This window comes from Canis lupus, chromosome 6, assembly GCF_003254725.2.
Source record: "Canis lupus dingo isolate Sandy chromosome 6, ASM325472v2, whole genome shotgun sequence".
Classification (NCBI taxonomy): Eukaryota; Metazoa; Chordata; class Mammalia; order Carnivora; family Canidae; genus Canis; species Canis lupus.
In genome coordinates this window covers 16,628,607-16,654,072 of record NC_064248.1, presented here as the reverse complement: position 1 = coordinate 16,654,072, position 25,466 = coordinate 16,628,607, and the positions used below count along the sequence as shown (strand labels likewise).

Below are 25,466 nucleotides of genomic sequence, written 5' to 3'. Positions count from 1 at the left end.
GCACGCGCCCACCGCGCACCCCGGGTCCCCGGGTCCCCGGGCCTGGCGCCTCACCTGGGGATGAAGAGGGGACGACCTGCAGGAGCCGGGACGACAGCGCCCCCTAGGGACAGAAAGCAGTGGTGACGGCTGGGCTGGAAAGCGCCTGAGAAAGTTTAGGATAGAGAAGTCGGAGACCCCTAACTCTGGGAAATGAACAAGGGGTGGTGGAAGGGGAGGTGGGCGGGAGGGTTGGGGTGACTGGGTGATGGGCAATGAAGGGGGCACTTGGTGGTATGAGCACTGGTTGTTATGCTATATGTTGGGAAATTGAACTCCAATAAAAAAAAAAATATATATATATATATATATATATATATAGGATTAAAATTTTTAAAAAAGAAGAGGGGCGTTGGGTGGCTGAGCTGGGAGTAGGGTGAGGAGAGTGAGGTTCTGGCTTCTGGCACAGGATTTAAGGGGGTGCCCAAGAATTTGGTAATCAAAATAAATAACATTTTGAGTGCAATATCTCAAAAAAAAAAAAAATCAAAATGAATACAAAAAAATCCACCACCGTGAAGAAAATACCAAAATTTTAAATGAAGATGAAATTCAATCCTTATACTTTCACAGCCTTGCCTCACTTAGCTCTTCCTGACCATGGCCCTGGTTCCAAAAAAAAACTTTAGTTACAAAAACAGGTGGCTCCACAGGCTGTAGTTTCCTGATTTAAAAAAAAAAAAAAGGGAAGTATTCATCTTGGTTTCCAAGTATCATGCTTCCTTACATTTTATACCATAAGTCAGTGCCTTACTCATCGTATCCTGGTGCCACCTGCCAAATTCCCTCAGTTTTGGGGGGCACAGACATGGGCTACATCTGCAAAGGACCCTGATAATGGTCTGAGTTCTGCCACCAGCTGCCTGAGTGACCTTGGGCCATTCATGCTCCTCCTTTCCCTGCAGTTGCCCTTTGTAGAATTAGGGAAAGTCCAACTGCATGATTAAGAAGAGTCCTGGTAGTGCTGAAAAGCAGTAGTTCTCACAGTAATTCTCACAAAAGAAAGTTCACTAGAAACTCACATACCTGTATATGGCTACAAAGTGGTCCTAGAAGCATTGTTCCTAATAGCCAAGAATTAAAAACAATCAATGTTCATCAGCAATTAAAAGGATATATAAATTAATGGCATTTCAAACAGTGAAATACTATAGAACAACAAAAATGGATGATTACAACCATGTGTAACTACTTTGCAAACGTTGTAGCACAGAAGAAATGAGACAGAATAATAGAGTCCAGTTCTATTTCAAAAAGACTCATAAAAAAACCCCAAAGACTCAAAATCAGGCAAAATCACAGTATGTTTTTTAGAAATCCATATATATATGGATGCATATATATATATGCTCTGCATGGAGTTAGCCAAGGCTGTTGGTCCCCTTCTTGAAAGCTCTTACTCTTACCAACTTCTGTACACACCTGATTTCTAACTACCAGCACTCATGTTCTTTGAAGACTCTCTGTGGATTCCAGAGTCAGCTTTGACTGCTGCTTGGCAAGTCAGAAGTGTATAATCAGAAAACAGCTATTTTGAGTTGCTGTGTAGGCATTTTACTGTATAATAACCCTGTTCACAGAGTCTGGACATTTATATTAAGAGCTGAGCTTCCTGCCTCAAGTTCCCATTTTGTTTTTCCCAGGGTATCTTTTAAGATAACCACTTGGAATTGAGCCCTTGAAAATTAGTGACTTCTGCCCAAACCACCTTTGGTGGTTGCTTAGGTAGGTACTACCCTGCTCTCTTTCTCCTGTGGTCATGACCTGGGACAGAGGGCTGCCCTTCCTCAAGCTCATTGCTCTTCCATGTCTGGGATTTGTAAGTGATAAATCTTGTGACTTTATTTTCTTTCTTCCCTGAAGCTATGCCTTCAATCAAAATGACACCAGGATCCTTAAAGAAAAAAAAACAAAACAAAACAAAACAAAACAAAACAAAAAAAACAAAATGACACCAGGAGTTTTCAATTTCCCAAAGTAGGGCCTTGGATACTGAGGGAGCTACCTACTGACCCCTTGTGGGTGCCTTTTGCTTCTTCATCCAGGGGGTCATAAACTGCATATTCTTAATTTAATACACCATTTACAGCGCCCCCCCAAGTTGGACTATATAGTACATTACACAAATACTTGATCTCTACATGTAAGAGAATGAATTTGAAGCCCTACCTCACAACCATATACGAAAATTAACTCAAAATGATCAGAGACATAGATGTAAACTAAAACAATAAAGAGAGAAAAAGAGAGAAAACTCTCTCTTAAAACTCTTAGAGTCTTCATAACTTTGGATTAGGCAATGTTTTCTTATATATATGACACCAAATCGTAATCAGCAAAAGAAAAAGTATAAACTGCATGCCATCAAAATGAACACCTTTTGTGTTTCAAGGGGCATTTTTGAAAAAGTGAAACACAACCCACCGAATGGGAGATATGTTTCAGCCAAATATCTGATAAAGAACTTGTACCTAGAATACATAAATAATAACTATGGCAGCTCAATAATAAAAATACAAATAACTCAATTTAGAAATGACCTAAATAGATAGTTCTTCAAAGATGATATACAATTGGCCAATAAGCACATGATGCTCAACATCAGTAGGCATGAGGGAAATGCAAATCAAAACCACAATGGGGGGATCCCTAGGTGGCTCAGCAGTTTAGCGCCTGCCTTCGGCCCAGGGTGTGATCCTGCAGTCCCAGGATGGAGTCCCATGTCGGACTCCCTGCATGGAGCCTGCTTCTCCCTCTGCCTGTGTCTCTGCCTTTCTCTCTCTCTCTCTGTCTCTCATGAATAAATAAATAAAATCTTAGGGGATCCCTGGGTGGCTCAGCAGTTTAGTGCCTGCCTTCGGCCTAGGGCCTGATCCTGGAGTTCCGGGATCGAGTCCCGCATCGGGCTCCCTGCATGGGGCCTGCTTCTCCCTCTGCCTGTGTCTCTGCCTCTCGCTCTCTCTCTGTGTCTCTCATGAATAAATGAATAAAAGCTTTAAAAAAATAAATAAAATCTTTTAAAAAAAACCACAATGGCGTACCACTTTATACCCATTAGGATAACCATAATTTAAAAGACAAATAATTAACAAATATTGCAAGGATATGGAAAGATTGTAACCCCCATGCAATGCTGGTAGGAATGTAAAATGACACATCTGCGTTAGAAAACAGTTTGGCAAGTCTTCAAATGGTTGAACATAGAGTGAAATGATCCAGTAATGCCACTCCTAAATATACATCCAAGAAAAATAAAAGAATATTCCCTCAAGTCTTGTCCATGGGTGTTCATAGAAGCATTATTTATAATAGTCCCAAAGTGGAAACAACCCAAATGGCCAGCAACTGATGAATGGATAAAGAAAATGTGGTATATCCATAAACTGGAATAAAAATTCCCAATAACCGGGATCCCTTGGTGGCTCAGTGGTTTGGCACCTGCCTTTGGCCCAGGGCACGATCCTGGAGTCCCGGGATCAAGTCCCGCATCGGGCTCCCTGCATGGAGCCTGCTTCTCCCTCTGCCTGTGTCTCTGCCTCTCTCTGACTGTCTATCATGAATAAATAAATAAAATCTTAAAAAAATCCCAATAAAAAGTAACAAAGTACTGATACAGCCTATGACTTGGATGGATCTTGAAACCATTATGGTAAGTGAAAGAAGCCAGTCATAAAGGCCCACACATTATATGAGTCCATTTATATGAAATGTTCAGAATAGGTCATCTATAGAGATAGGAAATATATTAGTGGTTGCCTAAGGCTGGAATGATAGGAGGTCTTATGGATATTTCCCCAAAAAACTTATATGTCAAAATTTTAATTCCTAATGTGACTATATTTGGAGATGGGGATGGCAAGGGAGTGATAAAGGCTAAATAATGTCATAAGGGTGGGACTTTAATCTGACAGGTCTGGTGTCCTTACACAAAGAGAGACACCAGAGCTCGCTTTCTCTTCATTTCTTCATCTCTCCCTCCCTCTCTCTTTCTCTCTCTCTCTCCCTTTCTCCACATTTCCCTCTTCCTTTCCTCCCCCTTTCCTCTTTCCCCTTCTCTATCTCTCCCATCCTCCTCACCTCTGCCTTTTCCCCCTCCCTCTTCCTCCTCCTCCCCTTTTTTCCTCCTCCTCCCTCTTCTTCTTCTTCTTCCTCTTCTCTTCCCTTCTCTCTCTCTCTCTCTCTCTCTCTCTCAAGCCAGGAAGAGAGATTTCATCAGGAACCAAACTGGCCAGCATCTTGATTACCAATACAGTAGCCATAGTAATAGTAGTCACCAATGTGTGAAACTTCCCAAAACTCGAGGCTCCTTATGTCTCTGAAATCCTGTGATTCTGTGATGCCTGCTTCTCCAGGGAGGAGAACCTTTGGCCAGTTGAGGGAGTAGCCTGGCTAAGTTTCTTTGCTTTTAGTAAGAGTTAAGTCAGTGGGGTGACGGTGGTTACTTCAGGCCAAACCACACTTATTGGGTATGTAGAAGGAGAAGTAGGACTTCTGTTTGGCTTTGTGAAATGTTGACAATAACGGTCTCTCACCACTGCCTACACAATCTCTCCCTTTTCAGAAAAGAAAAGATGTCAGATTTGCTGGAAGGCAGTGCTTCTATCCCACTCCTTATTCTGTCTCTTCATCCTCCAGGGAGGTGATTGAAGGTACAGCTGAGGGGCGTAACAGGGAAGGCAGGAGGGACACCTGGGTGGCTCAGCGGTTGAGTGTCTGCCTTCAGCTCAGGGTGTGACCCTGGGGTCCCAGGATCGAGTCCTACGTTGGGCTCCCTGCATGGATCCTGCTTCTCCCTCTACCAGTGTCTCTGCCTCTCTCTATGTCTCTCATGAATAAATAAATAAAATCTTAAAAAGAAAACAGGGAAGATGCGAGAACCAAGGAGGTCTTAGCTTAGCAGGAAACTCAGCTTTGAAAGGTATATTAGTTTCCTAGGGCTGCATATATCACTATCTATTGGGTATTACTATATGGTGGGTGGTTTAAAACAAGAGAAATTTATTCTCTTGTAGTTCTGAAGGTTTGAAATCTGAAATCAAGGTATTGGCAGGGCTGTACTCCCTCTGGAGCCTGTGGGTGAGGATCCTTCCTTAGCTTTTCTGTGTTCTGGTAGCTGTGCTATTCATTGGCTTCGTCAGTTTGTGGCCACATCATTCCCATTTCTGCCTCTGTCGTCACATGTCCTTCTCCTCTGTCATCTCTTCTTTATTTTTTAAGGGTAATTACCATTAAATATAGGACCCACTGGATAATCCAGGATGATTTCATCTTAATATTATTAATTTAATTATATATGCAAAGACCCTTTTTTCAAATAAGGCAACATTCACAAGTTCCAGGAATTAAAACATAGACATATTTTGGGGATGGGGGTGTCACCATTCAATCCACTTCTGGAGGCAAATGATCCTGGTTGAAATCCCAGCTTTAACATTTTCTAGGCAGGTGACCCTGAGTGAGTCACCTTCCCTTTCTATCTGAGTCTTAGTTTCTTAACCTGTGAAAGGAGGACAATTGTACCCATTGTGTGAGGAGGTTGTAAGGAATGTCTAACACATGGGAAAAGATCAATAGGGTGGCCATTGGGAGGCAGTTGAGGTAGTTCCTTCTTTTGAATTCCTCTAAAGCCCTGACATTCTGTCCTACTCTTTTGTCCCTCATCATTCATTGCCTTTATTATTTCATGCCAAATTCTTACCTCTCTAGTGAGTTTTCACCTCTAGAGGGAAGGGTCAGTTTGTATTTCATCTTTTAACTCTTGATATTCCCTAGAATTATAATAATGGTGAGAGATATCATCACTGAGACCCTACATGTGCTGGATACTTTATATACATTATCTCACTATTCACAGTAGGCATTATCTTTCCCATTGTACAGGTGAGTCCACTGAATTTTTTTTAACGATTTTATTTACTTATGAGAGAGAGAGAGAGAGAGGCAGAGACACAGGCAGAGGGAGAGGCAGGCTCCATGCCGGGAGCCCGACGTGGGACTCGATCCCAGGTCTCCAGGATCACACCCTGGGCTGAAGGCGGCGCTAAACCACTGAGCCACCCGGGCTGCCCAAGTCCACTGAAATTTAAATAGGTTAGCATATCTTATACGTGACAGTATTAGGGCAATTCTACCATAGGTATTTTGAGCTATGAACTAGTTGATTACAAACTTGTTGGCCAGGCTGGACTGAGAAGGCTGGTTCTGTTAACACTACCAAATTGACTCACTAGAGGAGCTTCTGTTACAACCAGGAAAATGAGCAATCAGGAGGTTGCACTTGGAACTACCAAGTTGAAAAACTACACATCTGTAACCAAGGTCACATAGTTGCAAATCAGGAATTAGGAGGCTGCTTCATTGCCTTTAACCTGCCTTTTAACAACCAAAAGGCTGGAGTTTGGATACTGTAATACTACTACAGAAGACCTCCATGTCTTCTCTACCTTACTAGTCATCAGAAAATGGCCAATTGCAATAAGAAAGTGGCTCCTGTTTCACTTCTACCTTCTAAATCTCATGCATGGACATCTAAGTGGAAGAACCTAATGTGCAAAGAAATCTAAGAAATGTAATTTTTAGTCCAGACAGGCTCATTAGGAGGTAAGAATAGGTTCTGGGTATCAAATGACACCCGAAGTGTAGGAAAGCCAAGTATGAACCCTTGCTCACAGCATGCACCCTACACATAGTAGAATCATTAACTCATTGCAGGACTTGAAGACAATTTCATTCTATCTGCTCATTTTGCAGAGGATGAAACTGAAGCCCAGAGAGAGGAAGTGATTGGGGGAGTGAGTAAAGAATGGCATAAAGAAAAAAAAAATGGCACAAAGAAGCTGGCATGGATAGGCTGGAAGAAAAATCTTCAGGAAACTTCTTGGTGTCCAAAGAGCTTCTGACTTTACAAAGATTGAATGTTTTGATCTAATTCAGATCCAAGAGGATGCTGGCCACTAAGAGATGCAAGCATTTTGAACTGGGAGTAGATAACGAAGTGAAAGGGCCAAGTGATCCAATTCCAAGCTTCAGGATTGTTTTGTTTTTATTTTTGAGGGGGAAATATTGAAGCAATAGAAAAATTATCTGTAAGAGAAGAAATAGTTATATTCTTACTCCCCCTGCCCCCAGATAATCTTCCCAGGGTGCTGACAAAGCTCAAAATCTCCAGGTTGCGGATAATTTTCATATGTGCTTTTATGTGAGAATCTAGGACTTGTGCCCAACTACTTGGAAAATGTGAGCACCAGCTGGTTCAGAGAAGCAGTGCCAATAGATGTGAGAAGGCAGGTGCTGGAAGCAGTTCTCTGTGCTCTGCCCTCATCTCTTTCTGACTTCTACACCTCCATGTCCTCACCCTTGCCAAGGCCTTCCTCACAATTCATTTGGGGTTTCCCAGAAAAATGCTACCACCATCCTAGGTTGCCCCACCCTGAAATTAGGATGAGATTGCGAGAGGGGTTTTACATGTGACAGACAGAAACATTTTACAAGGCATGAGTGTGGTCAATGACAGTTCAACTAGGAGTATGGGAGACAACTTTCAGGGTGGCCTCAATGATTCCCACCTCCTAGTAGTCATGCCTTTATATAGTTCTCTCCCCTTCAATGTAGACTGGATTTAGTGACTACCTTTTAGCAAGTAGAATGTGGCAGAAATGATGGGATGTCACTTCCAAGATTAGGTTACAAAAATGGACCAAAAACCATAAGATACCTAGGAATAACCAAAGAGATAAAAGTTCTGTACACTGGAAACTATAGAACACTTATGAAAGAATTGTGGAAAGAAATTGTGGAAGACACAAAGAAAAATGTTCCATGCTCATAGATTGGAAGAACAAATATTGTTAAAATGTCTATACTTCCTAGAGCAATATACACATTCAATTCAATCCCTATCAAATTAGCACCAGCATTTTTCATGGAGCTAGAACAAACAATTCTAAAATTTGTATAGAACCAGGTAAGACCCTGAATAGCCAAAGTAATGTTGAAAAAGAAAACCAGGGGCACCTGGGTGGCTCAGTGGTTGAGCGTCTGTATTTGGCTCAGGTCATGATCCTGGGGTCCTGGGATCGAGTTCTGCATCAGGCTCCCCACAGGGAGCTTGCTTCTCCCTCTGCCTATGTCTCTGCAACAGATGTTGGTGAGAATACAGAGAAAGGGGAGCTCTCTTACATTGTGGGTGGGAATGCAAACTGGTTCAGCCACTTTAGAGAACAGTATGGAGGTTCCTCAAAAAATTGAAAATAGAACTACCCTATGACCCAGCAGTTGCACTACTGGGTATTTATCCAAAGGATATAAACATAGTGATGCCAAGGGGCACATGCACCCTAATGTTTATAGCAGCACTATCTACAATAGCCAAAATATGGATAGAACTCAAATGTTCATGGATAGATGAATGGATAAAAAAGATGTGGTACATACACAGAGAGAGAGAGAGAGAGATTACCTAGCCATCAAAAAGAATGAAATCTTGCCATTTGCCAAAACATGGATGGAACAAGAGGGTATTATGCTAGTGAAATAAGTGAGTCCTCTATGGAGGAGCTAGAACACAAGCTGGCATGATGCTTCTTGACTGATACCACCAGTGAAAAGGCTCTAGACTTGAAGGAGATAGAACTGAGGTTTAGAGTCATCCCTTTGACTCAGGTGTATCATGTACATGATCCCATGGAATCCTCAACACAATGTTGTGAGGTAGCCATCATTATTCCTGTATTACAAATGGAGAAACTGAAGATCAGAAGAGGCAGACCTGTCTAAGGTCACATAACTAGGAAGAGATAGACCTGGACATTCTCCTAGAGGCTGGGAGAGGGGTTGCTTCACATTCCTTTCCTTTACTCCTATTCTGCCTAATTCTAGATGCAAGTCTGATAAAAGAAGGCAAAATTTGGGGATAGGGTGCTATAGGCATGGGGCTAATAGTGGAGGGACGGCCCCACAGGGGTGGGCATTAAACCTCCTCCAACCTCAAAAAGACTGTGCCTCTCCCAGGAACACAGACAGCTATGGAAAGGAAAGAGAAACCTCTCATAGCTTGGACTCTGCTCTGGGCACAGATTATATAGTGCTTTGGGAAGCTTCCCTCTGGCTTCTATAAGTTTTACCAATAGAAGTACATTTATTTAGGCAGCTCTTTCCAATGTTCTGGCAAAAGAGCCTTAAGTCCTCAATGTGAACTTTATGAGATACACAAGTGAATCTTCACCACTTTTCCTGTTGAGGAATCTGACAAAGTATTCTGAGGAACCTGCAAGGGAAGGGGCACATGACGAACCCTGGGCCTTTTGCCCCTGCCTAGAAATGTCACAAAGCATGAACTTATCAGACAGGTCTCCTGGTCCTTTGGTTGTGGGCCCTACCAGCCCTAGCTTACACCCCTGTAGATGGTTCTCTTTCACAGGGGTGCCTGATATCTGGTCCCATGCCTCTGGGGTGAGGCAATTGTTGCTCTTGAAATGATTAATCCCATCATTCCTTAGGCCCATGAAGGGATCTGATCGGCAGCTGCCAAAGGTGTCCCTACATCTGGAATCAGCTGGGCCAGGTAGCTCCTACCATCCAAAAACTCTCCCTCCAGCTGACATTCTGTCTCTGGGTCCTCAAAAAACATACTTAAGCCTTCTTTTTGGGGAAGGCTCTTTGAAGGCTCTACTGTCCTAATTCTTCCAGCCTGGGTTTCCCTGATTTCAGTCCACCAATCAACAGCCCTAGAGGAGCAGAAAAGAGATTTGCTTAGAGATGCTCAGGCTTCTTGAGGACTGGACCAAAGTCAGAACTGAAGTTTGGGCTGAAACTGAAGCTAGGGATATTGGCAGGGGCTGCCACCCTGGAACATCTGTTGGTGCTGGCCTAGGTTGGAGCTGCTGGCAAATACCTTGCCGCACACTGGAGGGAGACACAGGGCTTCTTACCACTGTGGGCCACCTGGTAGATGAGCACTCTGCCTGAAGCTCTTGCCACACTCAGGGCAAATGTTAAGGCTTCTGGCCTGTGTGAGTATGTTGGTGCTGCAGCAGATCTCAACTGCCTACAAAACTCTTGCTGCAACTGGGACACTTACAGGGTATCTCGCCTGTGGGCATGCATTGGTGTTTAAGGAGCTTGGAGCTGTGGTAGAAGGTTTTGTCACATTCTGAATGGGCATAGGGTTGTCCGCCCAAGTGAATACACTGGTGCTCAATGAATTGGGTATGCTCACTAAAGCCATGGCCGTGTTTGGGGTTGTTCTTCGCTATGCATATGCTGGTGCCAGGCTGTACGAGCTGTTGAAGTTCTTGACACATTTACAGTAATTATAGGGCTTCTCCCCAGTGTGTGAATGCTGGTGCTTGAACAGATAAAAGCTGCACCCAGAGCTGTCACCAGATTGGGCACAGCAGTAAGGGCTTCACATCCCTGTGTGAGCGCTGGTTCTGCAACAGACTGGAGCTAAGGCTGAAGCTCTTGCCACACAGTCCCTCCAGCGGTAGGGCTTCTCGCCCCTGTGTGCCTGCTGGTGCTGGATTAGAATGGAGCGAACACTGAAAGTCTTACCACACTCAGCAGCTATAGGGCTTCCGCTGGTGCTTAATCAGGTTGGAGCCGCGGCCCGAGGCCTCCCTGCACTCTGGGAGCTTGTGAAACTGGAGGCTTGAGTGGGAAACCAGGGTGTTGCACAAGTTGGAACTGAGGCTGAAGCAGCCGCCACACTCAGGCCAGGGCAGGGGTATGGTTTCTCATCCGTGTGTACATGGTGGCGCTTAACTAGTTGTGAGCCTCGCTGGAAGCTCTTGCCACACCCGGAAGAACAGGGATTGATTGTCACCTGCGCGGCTGATTTGGTGGTGAAGGAGGTCAGGGCGGCAGGATGCCGTCAGTCCACACTCCCGGCACTCGAAGGCTTTGGGGACTGCAAGACGGTCCTGCCAGAGGCCTCTTCCCTGGGCCACAGCCTGACCTACATCGGTATTTCAGACCCAGCAGCATTCCCCAGGAGGCCGGCTGTCGCCGCCAGGGAGGGCCCGCTGGGATGGGCGGACCTCGGGGCTCCCCGGGATGTCCGCTTCCCCTGCCGCTCCGCGCCGTCCGAGTTCTCCTTTGCCACTTCTGGCCACGTTGACTGCATTGCAGTGAAAACCACCACCACCACCACCACCACCACCACCGTCTCCTAAACAGCAGCCGCTCAGCTCACAAGCGGAGCCAGGACAGGAGACACTCCGGACCCAGAGCCAGCACCGGAAACGGAAATGTCCACCAGCCCGTGCCGCTCTAGGAAGTGGCAGCGAACGGTCTCGGTAGGTTTAACCCTCTCCTTCACCTGACTGAGCAAGAGCTCCGCATCTGCGGCCGCTGTCAGGAATTTGACACTTTGGGGCCTGGCTCACGATCCTGAATCCGTCAGCGCGGAATTCGGCGCCCGGGCCATCGCTGTGGGGCGGCGAAGCGAGCTGGAAGGAAAAGGTGATCGCTGTCGTGGACACGCGGGGTGGAGGGGGTGGGGGCGGAGTGGCCGCGGCACCTGGAGCAGCACGGTACTGAGACTCCGAGGTCGGATGTCTGGGTTCTCCAAAGGGACCAGCCCACGCAGGCGAGCCCCCTGAGAGCTTCCCCTCGGTCCTAAGCCCGGCGTGCTAAGCAAGGCGCAGACTACATATCCCAGCATGCACCGAACGCGCCGCTGGGGTGCGCACAGGGATTAGGTAACCACTACTGTCTACGTGCGTCCTGCGACTGTGCAGAGCACCGGGACCGAGAACTACAACTTCCAACTTGCAAAATCACTGCGGCGGCGCCGCTTAAAAAGCGTCAGAGGGGAGGTGCCCGGCCCCGCCCCTCTCTTCCAGTTCCGTTCCCTTGGAGGAGCGGCGAGGAGGGGGGCGGAGCCTTAGGCCTGAGCCAAGATGGCGGCTGCGAAACCGACCCTCACGGACTCGCTCTCGTTCTGCCTCGCGCAGCTCACGGCGGCGGCCGGGGAGGGTCTAGGTGGGGGAAAGGACACAGCTACCAACGAGACACCCTTGGGCCGTGCGCTCTTAGCCCTCCGCACGCGCCACGTCAAGGCAGCAGGGGGAATCGAGCGCTTCCGGGCGCGCGGCGGGCTCCGCCCCCTTCTCGCGCTGCTACGGCGAGCGGCTGCAGCGGGCCCCGCCCCGTCCCAGGCTGGCCCCGGCTCCGCCCCCTCGTCCGTCGAGTCAGCGGCTTCTGCTGGCCCCGCCCCCTCGCCGGGCCCTGCCCCCTCCGCTGCGTCCTCCTCGTCGTCGCCCTCGCCGCCAGCGCGCCTGCGCAAGACCCTGGACTTGGCGCTGAGCATCCTAGCCAACTGCTGTACGGAAGGGGCGTGCCGGGCTGAAGTGCGCAGACTCGGAGGCATTCTCCCTTTGGGTAAGTGCTCCGCCCTCTTTTCCTAGAGGGGTTCGGCGCTCCAGTCTCCTCTCCGGGCGTGGGCGGGGCCCGGGGTTCTTTGTGCTGGTGCTCTGGCGGCGCCGCGCCTCTGCCTCTCGAGCCTCGCTTGGAGGTTACCCCCGCCTGACCAGAGCAGCCAACCACAGCCGTTCCCTGCGCACTGGCTGTTCCCTCGAATCTGGGCTGGTGGAGGCCACAGGGTTGGCTGAGGACTTCTGGGTGATTCGTACTCTTCCACCTCGGAGTGGCCCCTATACCCTCTGATGAACTTGGGTCAGAAGGTGTGGTCGTTCTCTGCACCGAGCCAGACCCTCCAAAGCTAGGATCCCTCATTGTAAGATGGAATAATAATAATAATAATAATAGCGACCTCGCAAAATTGAAGTAGGGAGAAAATGAGATGCAACTATAGAACGCAGATATTCTTCTTCTTCTTTTTTTAAGATTTTATTTATTCATGAGAGAGAGGCAGAGACACAGGCAGAGGGAGAAGCAGGCTCCACGCAGGGAGCCCGATGTGGGACTCGATCCCGGGACTCCAGGATCACGCCCCGAGTCGAAGGCAGACGCTCAACCACTGAGCCACCCAGGCGTCCCGAACGCAGATATTCTAAGCATAGACTGGGTACTCTGGGTTGTCAAAAACTAGCGCAATAACAAATCCTAACAAAAGAAAACAAGCTTTTTTTTTTCTTGGCGCCTCTTAGTGGCAAAGTTGGGAACACAGTTTACACACGGCCCGCCAGTTAGGAAAGTAAGTATGCCAGTTTTGACAAAGTCTTATTTTGGATAAAAGGAGACTTTAGCATATTTTAAACCTGTTAATAAGGTGCGCCTGGACTGTAACATGTTTGACACGAGGCACGTTAATAAGTCCTTAATAAATAACAGGTTTTGTTATTAGCATATGACCCTCATCATTCAGTTACTGTTCTATATTTTAAATATCTCCTGAATCCGTCGCCGTTTATTACTTGTTTCGTCATGTGCCCAGGAACGGGTGCCCGCGTGTTGGTCTGTGCTGGTACCTGACTTGGTTTAAGCCACTGTCCTTTCTCACCTTAACAATTGGGCCAGCCTCCTTGCTGGCCAACACCCCCCCAACCCCCCCAACCCCCCCACCCCCGCCGCCTTATTCTTTTTCCCTATAATCCATTCTCCCTATTGTATCACATTGTATCACAGCACTCCTATTCTTAAAACCCTGCGTGGTTCCCATTGTCCTCATATTCAAGTCCTGCCGGATCCCTTGGCCTAGCATTCGAGGCCCTCCATGAGATCATAGCTCAGACATTGGATCTCACTTCTGGGCCTTTGCAAAGGCTGCTTCTGGACCTGAAATGCCCTGCGACACCCCCATCCACCATCTTTCGTAACAAATACCTGCCTGCTTAACCTTTCAGACCCATTATGTGTTAACCTCTTCTGGAGGCCTTCGCTGACCCTTTCAGACCACATTCTTGAAGTCATTAATGAGAGAGACAAGAAGGGGGTAGGACCCTCAAGAGGCCAAATTCTCTTGCAGTGACTATTCTTCAGTGTGTGAAGACTGATAGCATCCAGAACCGAACAGCCCGTGCTCTGGGGAACTTGGCCATGGAACCTGAGAGCTGTGGGGACATCCATTCTGCTGGTGAGGAGGCTCTGAGCATGGAGTTAGCCAGTGCTTGGGTGGGAGAGGGGCTCGGGTACCTCCTTGCTCACTCTTTGTCCTCCTCTTCTCCAGGTGCTGTTCCCTTGCTCGTTGAGAGCCTGACAGCCTGCCAGGACTCACAGTGTCTGCAGAGTGTGGTGCGCGCCCTTCGCAACCTGGCGGACTCACCCCAGCACCGCCTGGCCCTGGCGCAGCAGGGAGCAGTGCGCCCTCTGGCTGAGCTTCTGGCCGCTGCCCCAGACCCTGCGCTGACCTTGGCCCTAGTCCGTGCCCTCTTGGAGCTGAGTCGAGGCTGCTCCCGGGCCTGTGCTGAGCAGCTAAGTCTCGGTGGGGGACTAGGACCACTGGTCAGTTTGGCCTCCCACCCCAAAAAGGCAGTACGAGAGGCAACTATCCTGATCCTCGCCAACCTGTGTGCCCAAGGCCTTGTACGGCCTGCACTGGGCAATGCTGGTGGGGTAGAGGTACTACTGGGTGAGCTCCGGCGGCGCAGAGGGCCCAATGGGGCTGGCCCAGCCTCCCAGCAGCCCCTGGTGCGGGCTGTGTGCCTGCTGTGCAGGGAGGCCATCAACCGGGCCCGGCTGCGGGACGCAGGTGGTTTGGAGCTGTTGATGGGTCTGCTACGGGACCCTCGTGCCAGTGCCTGGCACCCTCGCGTTGTGGCTGCGCTGGTGGGCTTCCTCTATGACACTGGAGCCCTGGGCCGGCTCCAGGCTCTGGGACTCGTACCCCTCTTGGCTGGGCAGCTGTGTGGGGATGCTGGTGATGAGGAAGAAGAGGGAAGAGAAGCTGCTTCCTGGGACTTTCCTGAGGAGCGGACCCCTGAGCGGGCACAGGCTGGAAGCTTCCGAAGCCTAAGGTGAGTTCCCACCTGATGGCTGGCTCTCTCCGCTACCCTACCCTCATCCCCTACCCTGTCTCAGCAGGACTCTTAGTGTTTCTTTTCTTTTTTTTTTTTTAAAGCAGGACTCTTATTGACTCTGATTCCTGACTCCTTGTTCTCCCTGGACATGACCACTTTCTAGTCACCGTTAAGCACATGTCCTTTCTTCCTTGGTCTGCGTTTGGCCTTGGCTCTACCCCAGTACCTCTGAACTTGGGGACCAGACAGATTCACTGGGCCTTTTTAAAAATTTTGTTGCCTGTTTGCCCTTCATTTGAACATAAATTCTAGGAGGACGGGGACTTTCGTTTTGTTCATTGCTTGTGCCTAGTACCTAATCCTGGGCTTGGCACATGATAGGCATCAGTAATTGCTGAACGAGTTGGGTTTTTTCCTCCATTTCTCTTTCTCTCCTACCTCCGCTTGGCCCTACCTCCTCCCACTGCTTCAGTCACCTCCTTTTGCAGGACAGCTCTGTGGCACTGCTCCTTTACGTTGGCTCTGGGTTCAGTGTCTCCTTTCTCCCCTCTGCAGGTCATGGCTGATCTCTGAGGGCTATGCCGCAGGCCCAGGAGACATCTCTCCGGACTGGTCCCCTGAGCGATGTCCCCCGCCTCCACCACCACCACCAGAGCCAGCTGAGCCAACCAGCCCCACCCTGGGTCCAACGCCACTGCGGTCGCCTCGCACACTGCGCACGCCTGGCCGCAGCCCTGCTGCCACCTCTGAGGAGCCTTGGGGCCGTGAGGGACCAGCGCTGCTGCTATTGTCACGATTTTCACAGGCTCCTGACCCAAGTGGGGCACTGGTTACTGGCCCGGCCCTGTGTGGCCTGCTGGCCTATGTGACGGGCTCACCGGGCCCACCGAGCCCACGGGCACTACGCATCCTGGCGCGCCTTACCTGCAACCCTGCCTGTCTTGAGGCCTTCGTGCGCAGCTACGGTGCTGCACTGCTGCGTGCCTGGCTTGTGTTAGGCGTTGCCCCAGATGATTGGCCCACGCTGCGTGCCCGACCAGCTCGACGCCAGCACCGGGAGCTGGGTGCGTCTCCCATAAGAGCCCCCATCCCCCTCTAGTTCTGGACTGAGACCCTCACCTTGCTGCTCGTGGCTCTCACTGCCTCTAGCCCACTATCCAACTTCAGTCACCACGTGGGAAGAGGTGAGGGACTCCCACCATGCAAAGTTCTGCTCCATCCTCTGTCCAAGTCTTGGGGCCTAGGTACCCCCAAACCAGGCTTGGCTCCAACGACTTAGAATCGTGTCTGTCTATATTTCTTTACCCAGTCTGCTCTTCTTTACCCAATCTCACATTGTCCTGACTGGCTTCTCGTTGGGCACACTGACTTGGAAAGCCCCAGCTCAGGCCCCATATGCTCCCAGGTGCCCCGAGCACTCCCAACACGGCCAGGGACTGCCTTGTCTTCTGTGCTCTGACTATGGGCTCTTGTAGTCCTTCCAAGCTGGACGTACTCCCTGACCATCACACTTTTTTCTTATCCTTGACCTCCAGTTCCTAGCATTTAGACCTTTTCTCTCTGGGCCTGTAGTCATCCCCTCTTGCGTGCCCTGGGGTTTTAGCCTCCTTCCTTTCAAGGACCCACAGCTGGGACATCAGCTCCCAACCTGACCTGCTCTGCCCACCTCTGCAGGTGAGATGTTGCTGCAGAACCTGACCGTGCAGGCTGAATCACCCTTTGGAGTGGGTGCCCTCACCCACCTGCTGCTCTCTGGAAGCCCTGAGGACCGTGTGGCCTGTGCATTAACCCTGCCCTTCATCTGCCGGTAAGGGGGGATGTGGGTGCCTCACAGGGGTCGGGAGCAGTGCCACTCATTTCACCTTCTGAAAGAGTCCCTTTCTTCCCAAAGGAAACCCTCTCTGTGGCGCCGGCTACTTCTGGACCAGGGCGGCCTCCGACTCCTCCTCTCGGCACTAACTCGGCCAGCTCCACATCCACTCTTCCTCTTCTTTGCTGCGGACTCCCTTTCCTGCCTCCAAGGCCTAGTGTCTCCCACTGTGATCCCAGCCCTTCCACCTCCAATGCCCTTGGACCTAGATGCTCCCTCCCCTTGCCTCTATGAACCTCTGCTGGGTCCAGCCCCCATCCCAGCCCCTGACCTGCACTTCCTGCTGGACTCAGGCCTACGGCTCCCTGCCCAGCGAGCTGCCTCAGCTACTGCCTCACCTTTCTTCCGGGCCCTGCTAGCTGGCAGCTTTGCTGAAGCCCAGATGAACCTGGTACCGCTTCGAGGCCTGTCACCCAGCGCAGCCTGGCCTATCCTGCATCACCTGCATGGTTGCCGGGGCTGTGGGGCTGCCCTGGGGCCCATTCCCCCACTGGGTCAGCCACTGCTGGGTTCAGAGGCTGAGGAGGCACTGGAGGCTGCTGGCCGTTTCTTGCTGCCTGGGCTGGAGGAGGAGCTGGAAGAGGCTGTGGGCCATATTCACCTGGGACCCCACGGTGGCCCAGAGTCTGTGGGTGAGGTATTCCGCCTGGGTCGGCCCCGGCTGGTTGCCCATTGTGCCCGCTGGACCCTGGGGCCGGGGCAGTGCCCGCGGAAGCGGGCCTTGGCCTTAATGGGGCTTGTGGAGGCAGCTGGCGAGGAGACCGGGCCCCTGATGGAGGCTTTACTCGCTGTGGTGATGGGAGTTGAATTGGGGGGCAAGGGCTCTAGCTTAGACTGCTGATATCTCCGGGGAGGGGATCCAGGGATGAGTTGGCTATGAAGGAGGACTCCCTCGGAGCAGCAGGAGAGGAAGCTGAGCAGACGTCACCATCAGGGACCGACGAGAGGATGGAACTGTACCGCAGGATGATGGTCTGAAGACGCAGGAGTGAGAAGCCAAGGCCCACAGTTTGAGTGTGGACCCAAAGACGGAGAACAGCCCGGGACCCCAGGCACCTGGCCTGGCCCAGCCTTCCAGAGTGGAGATTAAAAACTTTGGAATTGGATACCGTATGGTGTGGTGTCTGCTTGCTTTCCTGTGGTCCCCTCACCCCACCAATCAACTAGGTCTTATTCAGGTGGCCGTATCTCAGTACGGGCCACCCTGGCATATAGGAGTTTAAAAGTAAATTTCTGGAGTCCTGGGCTAGAGTAGGGTACTGGAGAAAACCCGCTTCCAGCTCCCGCAGCTTCATTGCTCAGACAGCTACCCAGCTAGACACACACATTAGTCAGGGATGAAGGGGCTGGGCCAAGGGAATGCAATGAGCACGGGGATGTATGTCCAAGGCCTTGGCATTACTGTTTCCTGAGTGTCTTTCACCCACTTTGGGCCTTTGGTCTCTGGGTCTGTTTTCATCTCTTGGGTCAAGTGTCCTCTGCTATTAGACCCACTGTGTTCCTGGAGTCCCCGAGGACCCGTCTTAGTTTTACTCAGAGATAGCCAGGGCCCCAGACTACATTCAGGTTAAGGAAGGGCTTATGTTGTACTGTGGTGTCTCGAGGTAGGGTCTCTCTAGCACTTGGGTCCCAGATCACTAGCAGCTCAGGTGACCTCCTGACGGAGTGTGGCTGGACTGCGCCTGCCTGTCGGCTAAGGCTGACACTTGTTATCTCTGTACCTCTGTGAGTGTTTGTCCCGTTCCTTGTTCTCTGGCTCTGCGTTAGAACCACTCAGAGAGCTTTTTAAAAATACTGATACCTAGGCACTTTCTTCTTCTTTTTTTTTTTCCCTAGGCACTTTCTTACTGAGTTGGGCTGAGGGGAGGATGCCCTGGGCATCAGTATTTTTAAAAGCTTCCCAGGTCGTTATAAGCTGCTGCTGGGTTGAGACCAGTGGCTGCACCACCGTCCTGTCTGTCCATAGTCCTTTCTAAGTGTTATTTCATTTTGATTTCTCAGGGTCCCAGTCCAGGGAAGGCCTCTTGTTCCTCTGTGACCGGAGTCGGTGTCTTTTTTGTCTGTGTTCTCCAGGATCTGGGGAAAAGGGCTCTTTTGGCTTGTCTGGGCTGCCTCGGTGTTGGGGAAGGGCTTTGTCCTGAAGCCTGGCTGTGGTCTGGCTGCCTGTGAGTGTTTTCCTGGAGTCTGCATGGGCTCTGGGCCTGGGCTCAGTTTACCTGTGTCTGTATGTCTGTTTCCAACCCTCGAAGAGAAGGTCCTGGCTTAGAGGGTGGCAGCGTTCGTTGTGTCTGTCTGTCTGTCTCTGTTTCTGAGAGATTTGTGTCTGGTGTGTGGATCTTTGGGGATCTCTGTTCATGTCATGGTCAGGGTCTCTAAAGGAAGGTCTCTGAACCTGTCGTCTGATCCTTAGAGCCATCACTCCTGCCCTCAGCCCAAAATTCTGTCTGGAGCTAATCTCCCAGGAATGGCCTGAGTGGACAGGACTTCTGTATGGGACTCAGGGTGCTGGCTTTGGGAGGTGTCTGCTTGGGGGCGTCGGCCTGTGGCTAAGGGTCTCACTGAGCAGAGGATCCCGAGCCGGGGCTGGGAGAGTCACTTCTCGGACTTTGGCTCCGGCCGCCCCGGGGCTCCCTGAAGCCGAGGCCAAGGCTGGGGTGTGGCTGCCTCGGCGCGGACGGGCGGGCTGGGCCTGGGTGGGCCGCGGCCCTCCCTCCCTTACACGCCCCCATCCCGAGTTCTCCCGTTCTTTGCACCCCCGCCCCCCCAGCCCCATCCCAGCGGGTCCCGGCTTCCTTACATGGTCACGGCCGGGCCTCCAACTCCCGGACGTCCCCCGCCCCCCGCCCCCACCGGACACAGCCCCCGCCCTGCTCGCCCCGCGCGGTGCGCCCGCGCCCCGCCATGGAGGACCTGGGTGAGTGGGGCTCGGGTCCCCTTGTCCCTAGCTCCTCACCGCCGTCTGGACCCGCTCCCGCGCGCTGCAAACCCCTCGCACTCCCCGCATCTCCCCATCCCCGCCTCCTGTCTTCTTGATTCTGGCCTCTGCCCGCGCCTCCTTTCCGACTCCACGTCCCCCTTCCTGCCTCTCCCTTCCTGCTTTTCCCGGACCGGCCGCTCCCTCCCTTTCCCCCTTGCTCGGCTCCTCCACCCCTAGCTGCTGACAGGCCGGCGGGGAGGTGCAGCGCCCACCAGCGGGCACCTGGGCTCCGGGGCTCCGGGACGGGAGGGGTTAAAGGGGTCTGGGTCCGGGCGCCGGGCGAGTAGGCGGGAAGGGAGACCACGACATCAAATTCTAGAGGGGAAAACAGGCCCTTCCCACGGTTTGGGGAAGAAAAGAGTTAAGTGCCCCTAAGGATGGTAGTAGGTGGGGGTCAGGTCTTTGGGGGCAGAAAGAGACTAGATGAGTGCCAGGACTCCAGAGAGACCGTAAGGGTTCCACTACGGTTCTCAGAGATGAGTAAAGGAGCAGGCACTTCCAGGTTCTGGGAAGGAAAGGGTTTAAAGGATCCAGATCTGGGGATGGGAGGTGGGGGTGGGGGTGTCTTGGTGGAGGAAGGAGGACCCAGGCATCTCCTCCTCCTGGCTTGTTGGAAACGCGGGGAAGGCTGTGCTCTCCATGCGAGAGAGGGGGTTCATGCACCCTGCGATAGGGGGTGCTGCTCGCCTGGGGTAACCGGCGCCGTGGAAAATAAGCCAATGGGAACGCAGGTCCCGGCTGACCCACCAATGAGGAGCGCCGGGTGGGACCCAGCGCCAGGTCCGGGAGGGGGCAGGAATTAGTGGGCTGAGAGAGCACCCAATCAGAAAGTCGGGTGCCAGGCGTTCGGCCAATTGAGCAATTTGGGGTGAAGCCAAATTTGACTTGAGTCAAGAGTCAATTTTGACCGCGTCGGGGAAGATGTGGAGAATAGAAGAATCAGGCAGCTTTTGTGCGCGACTCCCAAGATGAGCGATTCGGGGTGTTTGGGTCATAAATATTCCTTCTCTGCCTCGGGGTGGCCTATGTTTCCATCCGATTCTTGACCTCTGCTCTTAACACTGCCTTCTGTCCTCCTCAGCTACTGCCCATTCGGAACCCTATCTCTAATCTCTGAAGACCCTGTCCCTGTCTCTGCTCTAACTTTAACCTCTCAAATTCTCACCCTGATGGCCTCTCCCATGCAGATGCCCTGCTCTCTGACCTGGAGACCACCACCTCACACATGCCAAGGTCAGGGGCTCCAAAAGACCGATCCCCGGAGTCTGTCGCAGCTCCCCTGCCCTACGGCCACCAGCCGCAGGTGAGATCAAATACTAGAGACTGGGGCAAGACTAGGGCCGAGCTTGGCCAGGGCTAGGGGAATCTGGGCTTATGGGCGGGCACAGTACATCCCACCACACATGTGTCCTTCTCTCTGTAGACAGGGTCTGGGGAGTCTGCAGGAGCCTCTGGGGACAAGGACCATCTGTACAGGTGAGGGGCCTGGGACCTAGGGGATGGGGATGCCACTTGCGACTCAGGTAAGGAGCCTTGGATTCCCCACCCCTGACCCCAGACTCCCACCCTGTTTTCCAGTACGGTATGCAAGCCTCGGTCCCCAAAGCCTGCAGCCCCCGCAGCCCCTCCATTCTCTTCTTCCAGCGGTGTCTTGGGCACAGGGCTCTGCGAGTTAGACCGGTTGCTTCAGGAGCTTAATGCTACCCAGTTCAACATCACAGGTACCAGGTCACAGAGATAGGCCTTGACGGGCTGGGGACAGGGCAGGGAAGGGCAGACACTGAGCAGTCTCCGCCTCCCAGAGTAGCAGCTAAAGAGACACAAGCCTTAAACAGGCTGGGGGTAGGCTCTGGTCCCATGTCCAGTGCCCTTCTTTCCTCTCTGCAGATGAAATAATGTCTCAGTTCCCATCTAGCAAGGAGACTGCAGGGGAACAGAAGGAGGACCCATCTGAGGACCAGAAAAGGCCGAGCCTGTGAGTTTGACATAGTTGGCAGAGCTGGGAGAGATGTGACGGGTCCCTGAGTTACTGGAGGATAGCATTCACTACTCTGGAGGGCTCTGAGCTGACACAAATTATGTTCTTCGCAGCCCTCCCAGCCCATCCCCTGTGCTCCCAAAGACTTCAGCAACCTCTGCCACCTTGGAGTTGGATAGATTGATGGCTTCGCTGTCTGACTTCCGTGTCCAAAACCACGTGAATCAGGTGGGGTGTGGCCAGTGTGGATTTATGGCTCCCTGACCCTTTTTAGGACCTTCCACACCTGCTGCCTTGCTGACTCAACTCTCATATCCTCCTTGTTGCAGCTTCCAGCCTCTGGATCAACCCAGCCACCAGTGCCAAGCTCTGTGAATGAGGGCTCCCCATCCTCACCAGGGCCAGCTAGCAAGGGCAGCCTAGACACCATGCTGGGGCTGCTGCAGTCTGATCTCAGCCGCCGTGGTGTTCCCACCCAGACCAAGGGGCTCTGTGGCTCCTGCAGTAAGCCTATTGCTGGGCAAGTAAGTGGAGCCCGTGAGTAGGGCGTAGAGACCCATGGACCCATCCCTACTGGGAGCCAGACTTTGCACTGTTCCCTTTTAATAAATGATCTAGGAAGTGGGTATTACCATTGTTCATATTTTACAGATGAGGAGACTAAAGCTCTGAATCCTGTAGCACGTAAGTGGCAGATGAGAATTCCCACCCAGTTACCATTTATTGCGGTTCTACTGTGTGCCGGCCCAGTATTAGCTCCTTTACAAATCTCCATCTCAGTCTTCACAAATGTCTTATTGGTGCCACCTACCATCTCTCAGGCACCAACAAAGACTGTTTCTCCTCTACCAGTATCTGGTCTGCGAGCTCTGCTTCTTGGCTTATTGACTGAGTAGATGTTATTGATGACAGCTGTGCCCAGCAGTTGACCTAGATCCTCTTGCTGTATTTAGTGCCCTGCTTCCTGCCCCAAATTTCCAATCTTAGTAAGGCGGGGTGGCATTATGACTTGTGTGGACCCTAGACTCTTTCACCTTCATGGGTCCCTTCCTCTGTTAGAAAAAAAGTTAAAATTGTGGTTTATGACTGTGTTTGTGTGAAGATGAATATATATATAACATATATATATATTAAATATTTAATTTATTTATTTATTCATGAAAGACATAGAGAGAGACAGAGTCAGAGACAGAGGCAGAGGGAGAAGCAGGCCCCGTGCAGGGAGCCTGACGTGGGACTCGATCCTGGGTCTCCAGGATCACGCCCCAGGCCAAAGGCAACGCTAAAATGCTGAGCCACCCGGGCTGCCCAATATATTAATATTATACATTAAAGCATTTTCTTCTGGCTCATTTTTTTCTTCTGGTTTTAAAAGTAATTACATTTTCATGGGCTCCTAAAATTACTGGGGGCCCTAGGCACTGTGCTGGAGGACCTGGTTTAAATCTCTGTCACTTACAGATGGACTTGAACATCAGGTTCTTCATCCTGACTTCTCAGGGTGAATGGGGAGAAAGGAATGAAGGGAGTCAAATGGTAAAAAGAAAAAAAGACTCGAAATGTGCCATGTAGGTCTTAGCCCACTGGGCACATGGCAACCTGAGGACCACTCTGACCCAGGCCTTGTCCCCAACCTGCAGGTGGTGACCGCGCTGGGCCGTGCTTGGCACCCGGAACATTTCATTTGCGGTGGCTGTTCCATGGCCCTGGGAGGCAGCAGCTTCTTTGAGAAGGATGGAGCTCCCTTCTGCCCTGAATGCTACTTTGAACGCTTCTCCCCACGATGCGGCCTCTGCAATCAACCCATCCGACACGTGAGCCCTTCTCCTCCCACAGCTCCCACAGCTCCCACAGCTCCCGCCTACCCATGTCCTAGACCCTGCCCACTCTGACTTCCAAGTTCCTTGTTAGGTCCCTAGTGCTTCAAACTCCCACTTAAACCTGCATGCGGAGGTTCACGATGGGGGAGGGAGGGAAGAAGGGATGGAGGGCCCCACGGAGTGTCCTGATTCGTTTCCTGCAGAAGATGGTTACTGCCTTGGGCACCCACTGGCACCCGGAGCACTTCTGCTGCGTCAGTTGTGGGGAGCCCTTCGGAGACGAGGGTGAGAACGTGGCTCCAGCCTTGAAAGATACCCATCTGCTCAACATCCGGCCTCTATCACTTTGGTCCAGCCTGTTAGGACCTCCCACCTCTCCTGGCCCCATGCTCTCCCACACCTGGCTCCGTCCTATCCCGTCCCACTGGGCCACTTCCCTCTACCCATCCCTCCCGCTCTACCGCTCCCTCTGAGGGCCCCGCCTCCGGCCCCCGGGCTCGGATCCTGCGAGTGGGGTGCAGCCCGCATCTCTTTCCTTGGCTCGGTCGGCCCCTAGGTTTCCACGAGCGCGAGGGCCGCCCCTACTGCCGCCGGGACTTCCTGCAGCTCTTCGCCCCGCGCTGCCAGGGCTGCCAAGGCCCCATCCTGGACAACTACATCTCGGCGCTCAGCGCGCTCTGGCACCCAGACTGCTTCGTGTGCAGGGTGCGCTGCTGCGGGAGCGCGGGGCGGGGGGGGGGGGGGGGGGGGGGGGCCGGGGAACCGGGAGGACGGCCAGCCCGGCTAGGAGCCTGGAGGTGGGGGGGATATGCAGGCATTCGGGTCAGGTGCTCACGTCTGGGGGGCGGCTGCGGGGCAGTGGGGCTCCCACGCTGGGTTAGCGCGCTCCTGCTGAAGCTAGCTACTGGGGCGGGGGGGGGGGGGGCGCTGACCTGCGCTTCCGCGGCCGCCCTTCCGCAGGAATGCTTCGCGCCCTTCTCGGGAGGCAGCTTCTTCGAGCACGAGGGCCGCCCGCTGTGCGAGAACCATTTCCACGCGCGGCGCGGGTCGTTGTGCGCCACGTGTGGCCTCCCGGTGACCGGCCGTTGCGTGTCCGCCCTGGGCCGCCGCTTCCACCCGGACCACTTCACCTGCACCTTTTGCCTGCGCCCGCTCACCAAGGGCTCCTTCCAGGAGCGCGCGGGCAAGCCCTACTGCCAGCCCTGCTTTGTCAAGCTCTTCGGCTGAGCGCCTGCGGGGCTGGCCCCTGCGGGAGACCAAGGCCCCAGGGACCCCGCCCTTCCCCCAGACACCCCAAGGCCTTGCTCCTGGAGCTTGGGGGTCTCTCTCAGCCCACCCGGTGAGGCCTCAGCCACTGGAGAGACCCACCCCTAAGGTACTCTTAAATCCTCCATGGCCAAATTCAGAAAAGGTCTGGCCGATTTCAAGGCCTCCTGCGTGGCTCCTCCGCTGTGGAGCACCCCTGCCTGAGGTCTTCACTTTATTCCCACCCTTGGGGAGCCCCGGCCGGAGGAGGGCCCTTGCACTCTGACTAACCAGAGGACCGCCCGGACAGAGCTGCTCCCTGCTCCCTCACTATTCTGTGCACTTTTTTTTCTACCTACATAAAAGCACATGCCACATCATGCTGGTGCAGTGTCTCTGAGTGCGCGGGAAAGCCTTGTGCGGTGAGGCCTGGCCTCTTGTGCTGCCTCTGGCTGCAGCAGGTTCTAGGCCCCTGCCTGCGGCCGCCGTGCCACCTGCAGCCTCCGCATTTGCAGGCTGCTCTTCACATATCAAATGAGCCTGCGCAGGATTGTACAGCCAGTGGGGAGCCAGAACAGGAGGTCAGGCTGGGCCCCTTGGAAACTTCCCACCCTCGTTC

The 25,466-nt window shown here is 52.3% G+C and overlaps 2 protein-coding genes across 4 annotated transcripts; both read left to right on the top strand.

The window, feature by feature from the left end:
• Nucleotides 1-5,249: 5,249 nt before the first annotated feature.
• On the top strand, nt 5,250-17,933 carry ARMC5 (armadillo repeat containing 5). 2 transcript variants are annotated; one of them, XM_025415962.3, is made up of 6 exons: nt 5,250-12,420; nt 13,967-14,074; nt 14,168-14,954; nt 15,513-16,021; nt 16,632-16,764; nt 16,849-17,933. In XM_025415962.3, exons 1-6 carry the CDS (start codon nt 11,940-11,942, stop codon nt 17,666-17,668), a joined length of 2,838 nt encoding a protein of 945 aa, XP_025271747.3. In that variant the 5' UTR covers nt 5,250-11,939; the 3' UTR covers nt 17,669-17,933. The 2 variants fall into 2 exon arrangements, with proteins under 2 accessions (XP_025271747.3, XP_035574252.2); XM_035718359.2 differs by lacking the exon at nt 5,250-12,420 and adding an exon at nt 12,464-13,195.
• Nucleotides 17,934-19,654: 1,721 nt separating this feature from the next.
• TGFB1I1 (transforming growth factor beta 1 induced transcript 1) lies at nt 19,655-25,227 on the top strand. Of its 2 annotated transcripts, none has more exons than XM_025415970.3 (11): nt 19,655-19,741; nt 20,992-21,107; nt 21,228-21,280; nt 21,383-21,525; nt 21,692-21,779; nt 21,896-22,010; nt 22,112-22,306; nt 23,423-23,596; nt 23,806-23,887; nt 24,159-24,307; nt 24,563-25,227. In XM_025415970.3, the coding sequence occupies exons 1-11, from the start codon at nt 19,729-19,731 to the stop codon at nt 24,827-24,829; spliced, it is 1,395 nt and encodes a 464-aa protein (XP_025271755.1). In that variant the 5' UTR covers nt 19,655-19,728; the 3' UTR covers nt 24,830-25,227. The 2 variants fall into 2 exon arrangements, with proteins under 2 accessions (XP_025271755.1, XP_048967194.1); XM_049111237.1 differs by having other exon boundaries at nt 19,662-19,741; nt 20,992-21,072; nt 21,247-21,280.
• Nucleotides 25,228-25,466: the final 239 nt, after the last annotated feature.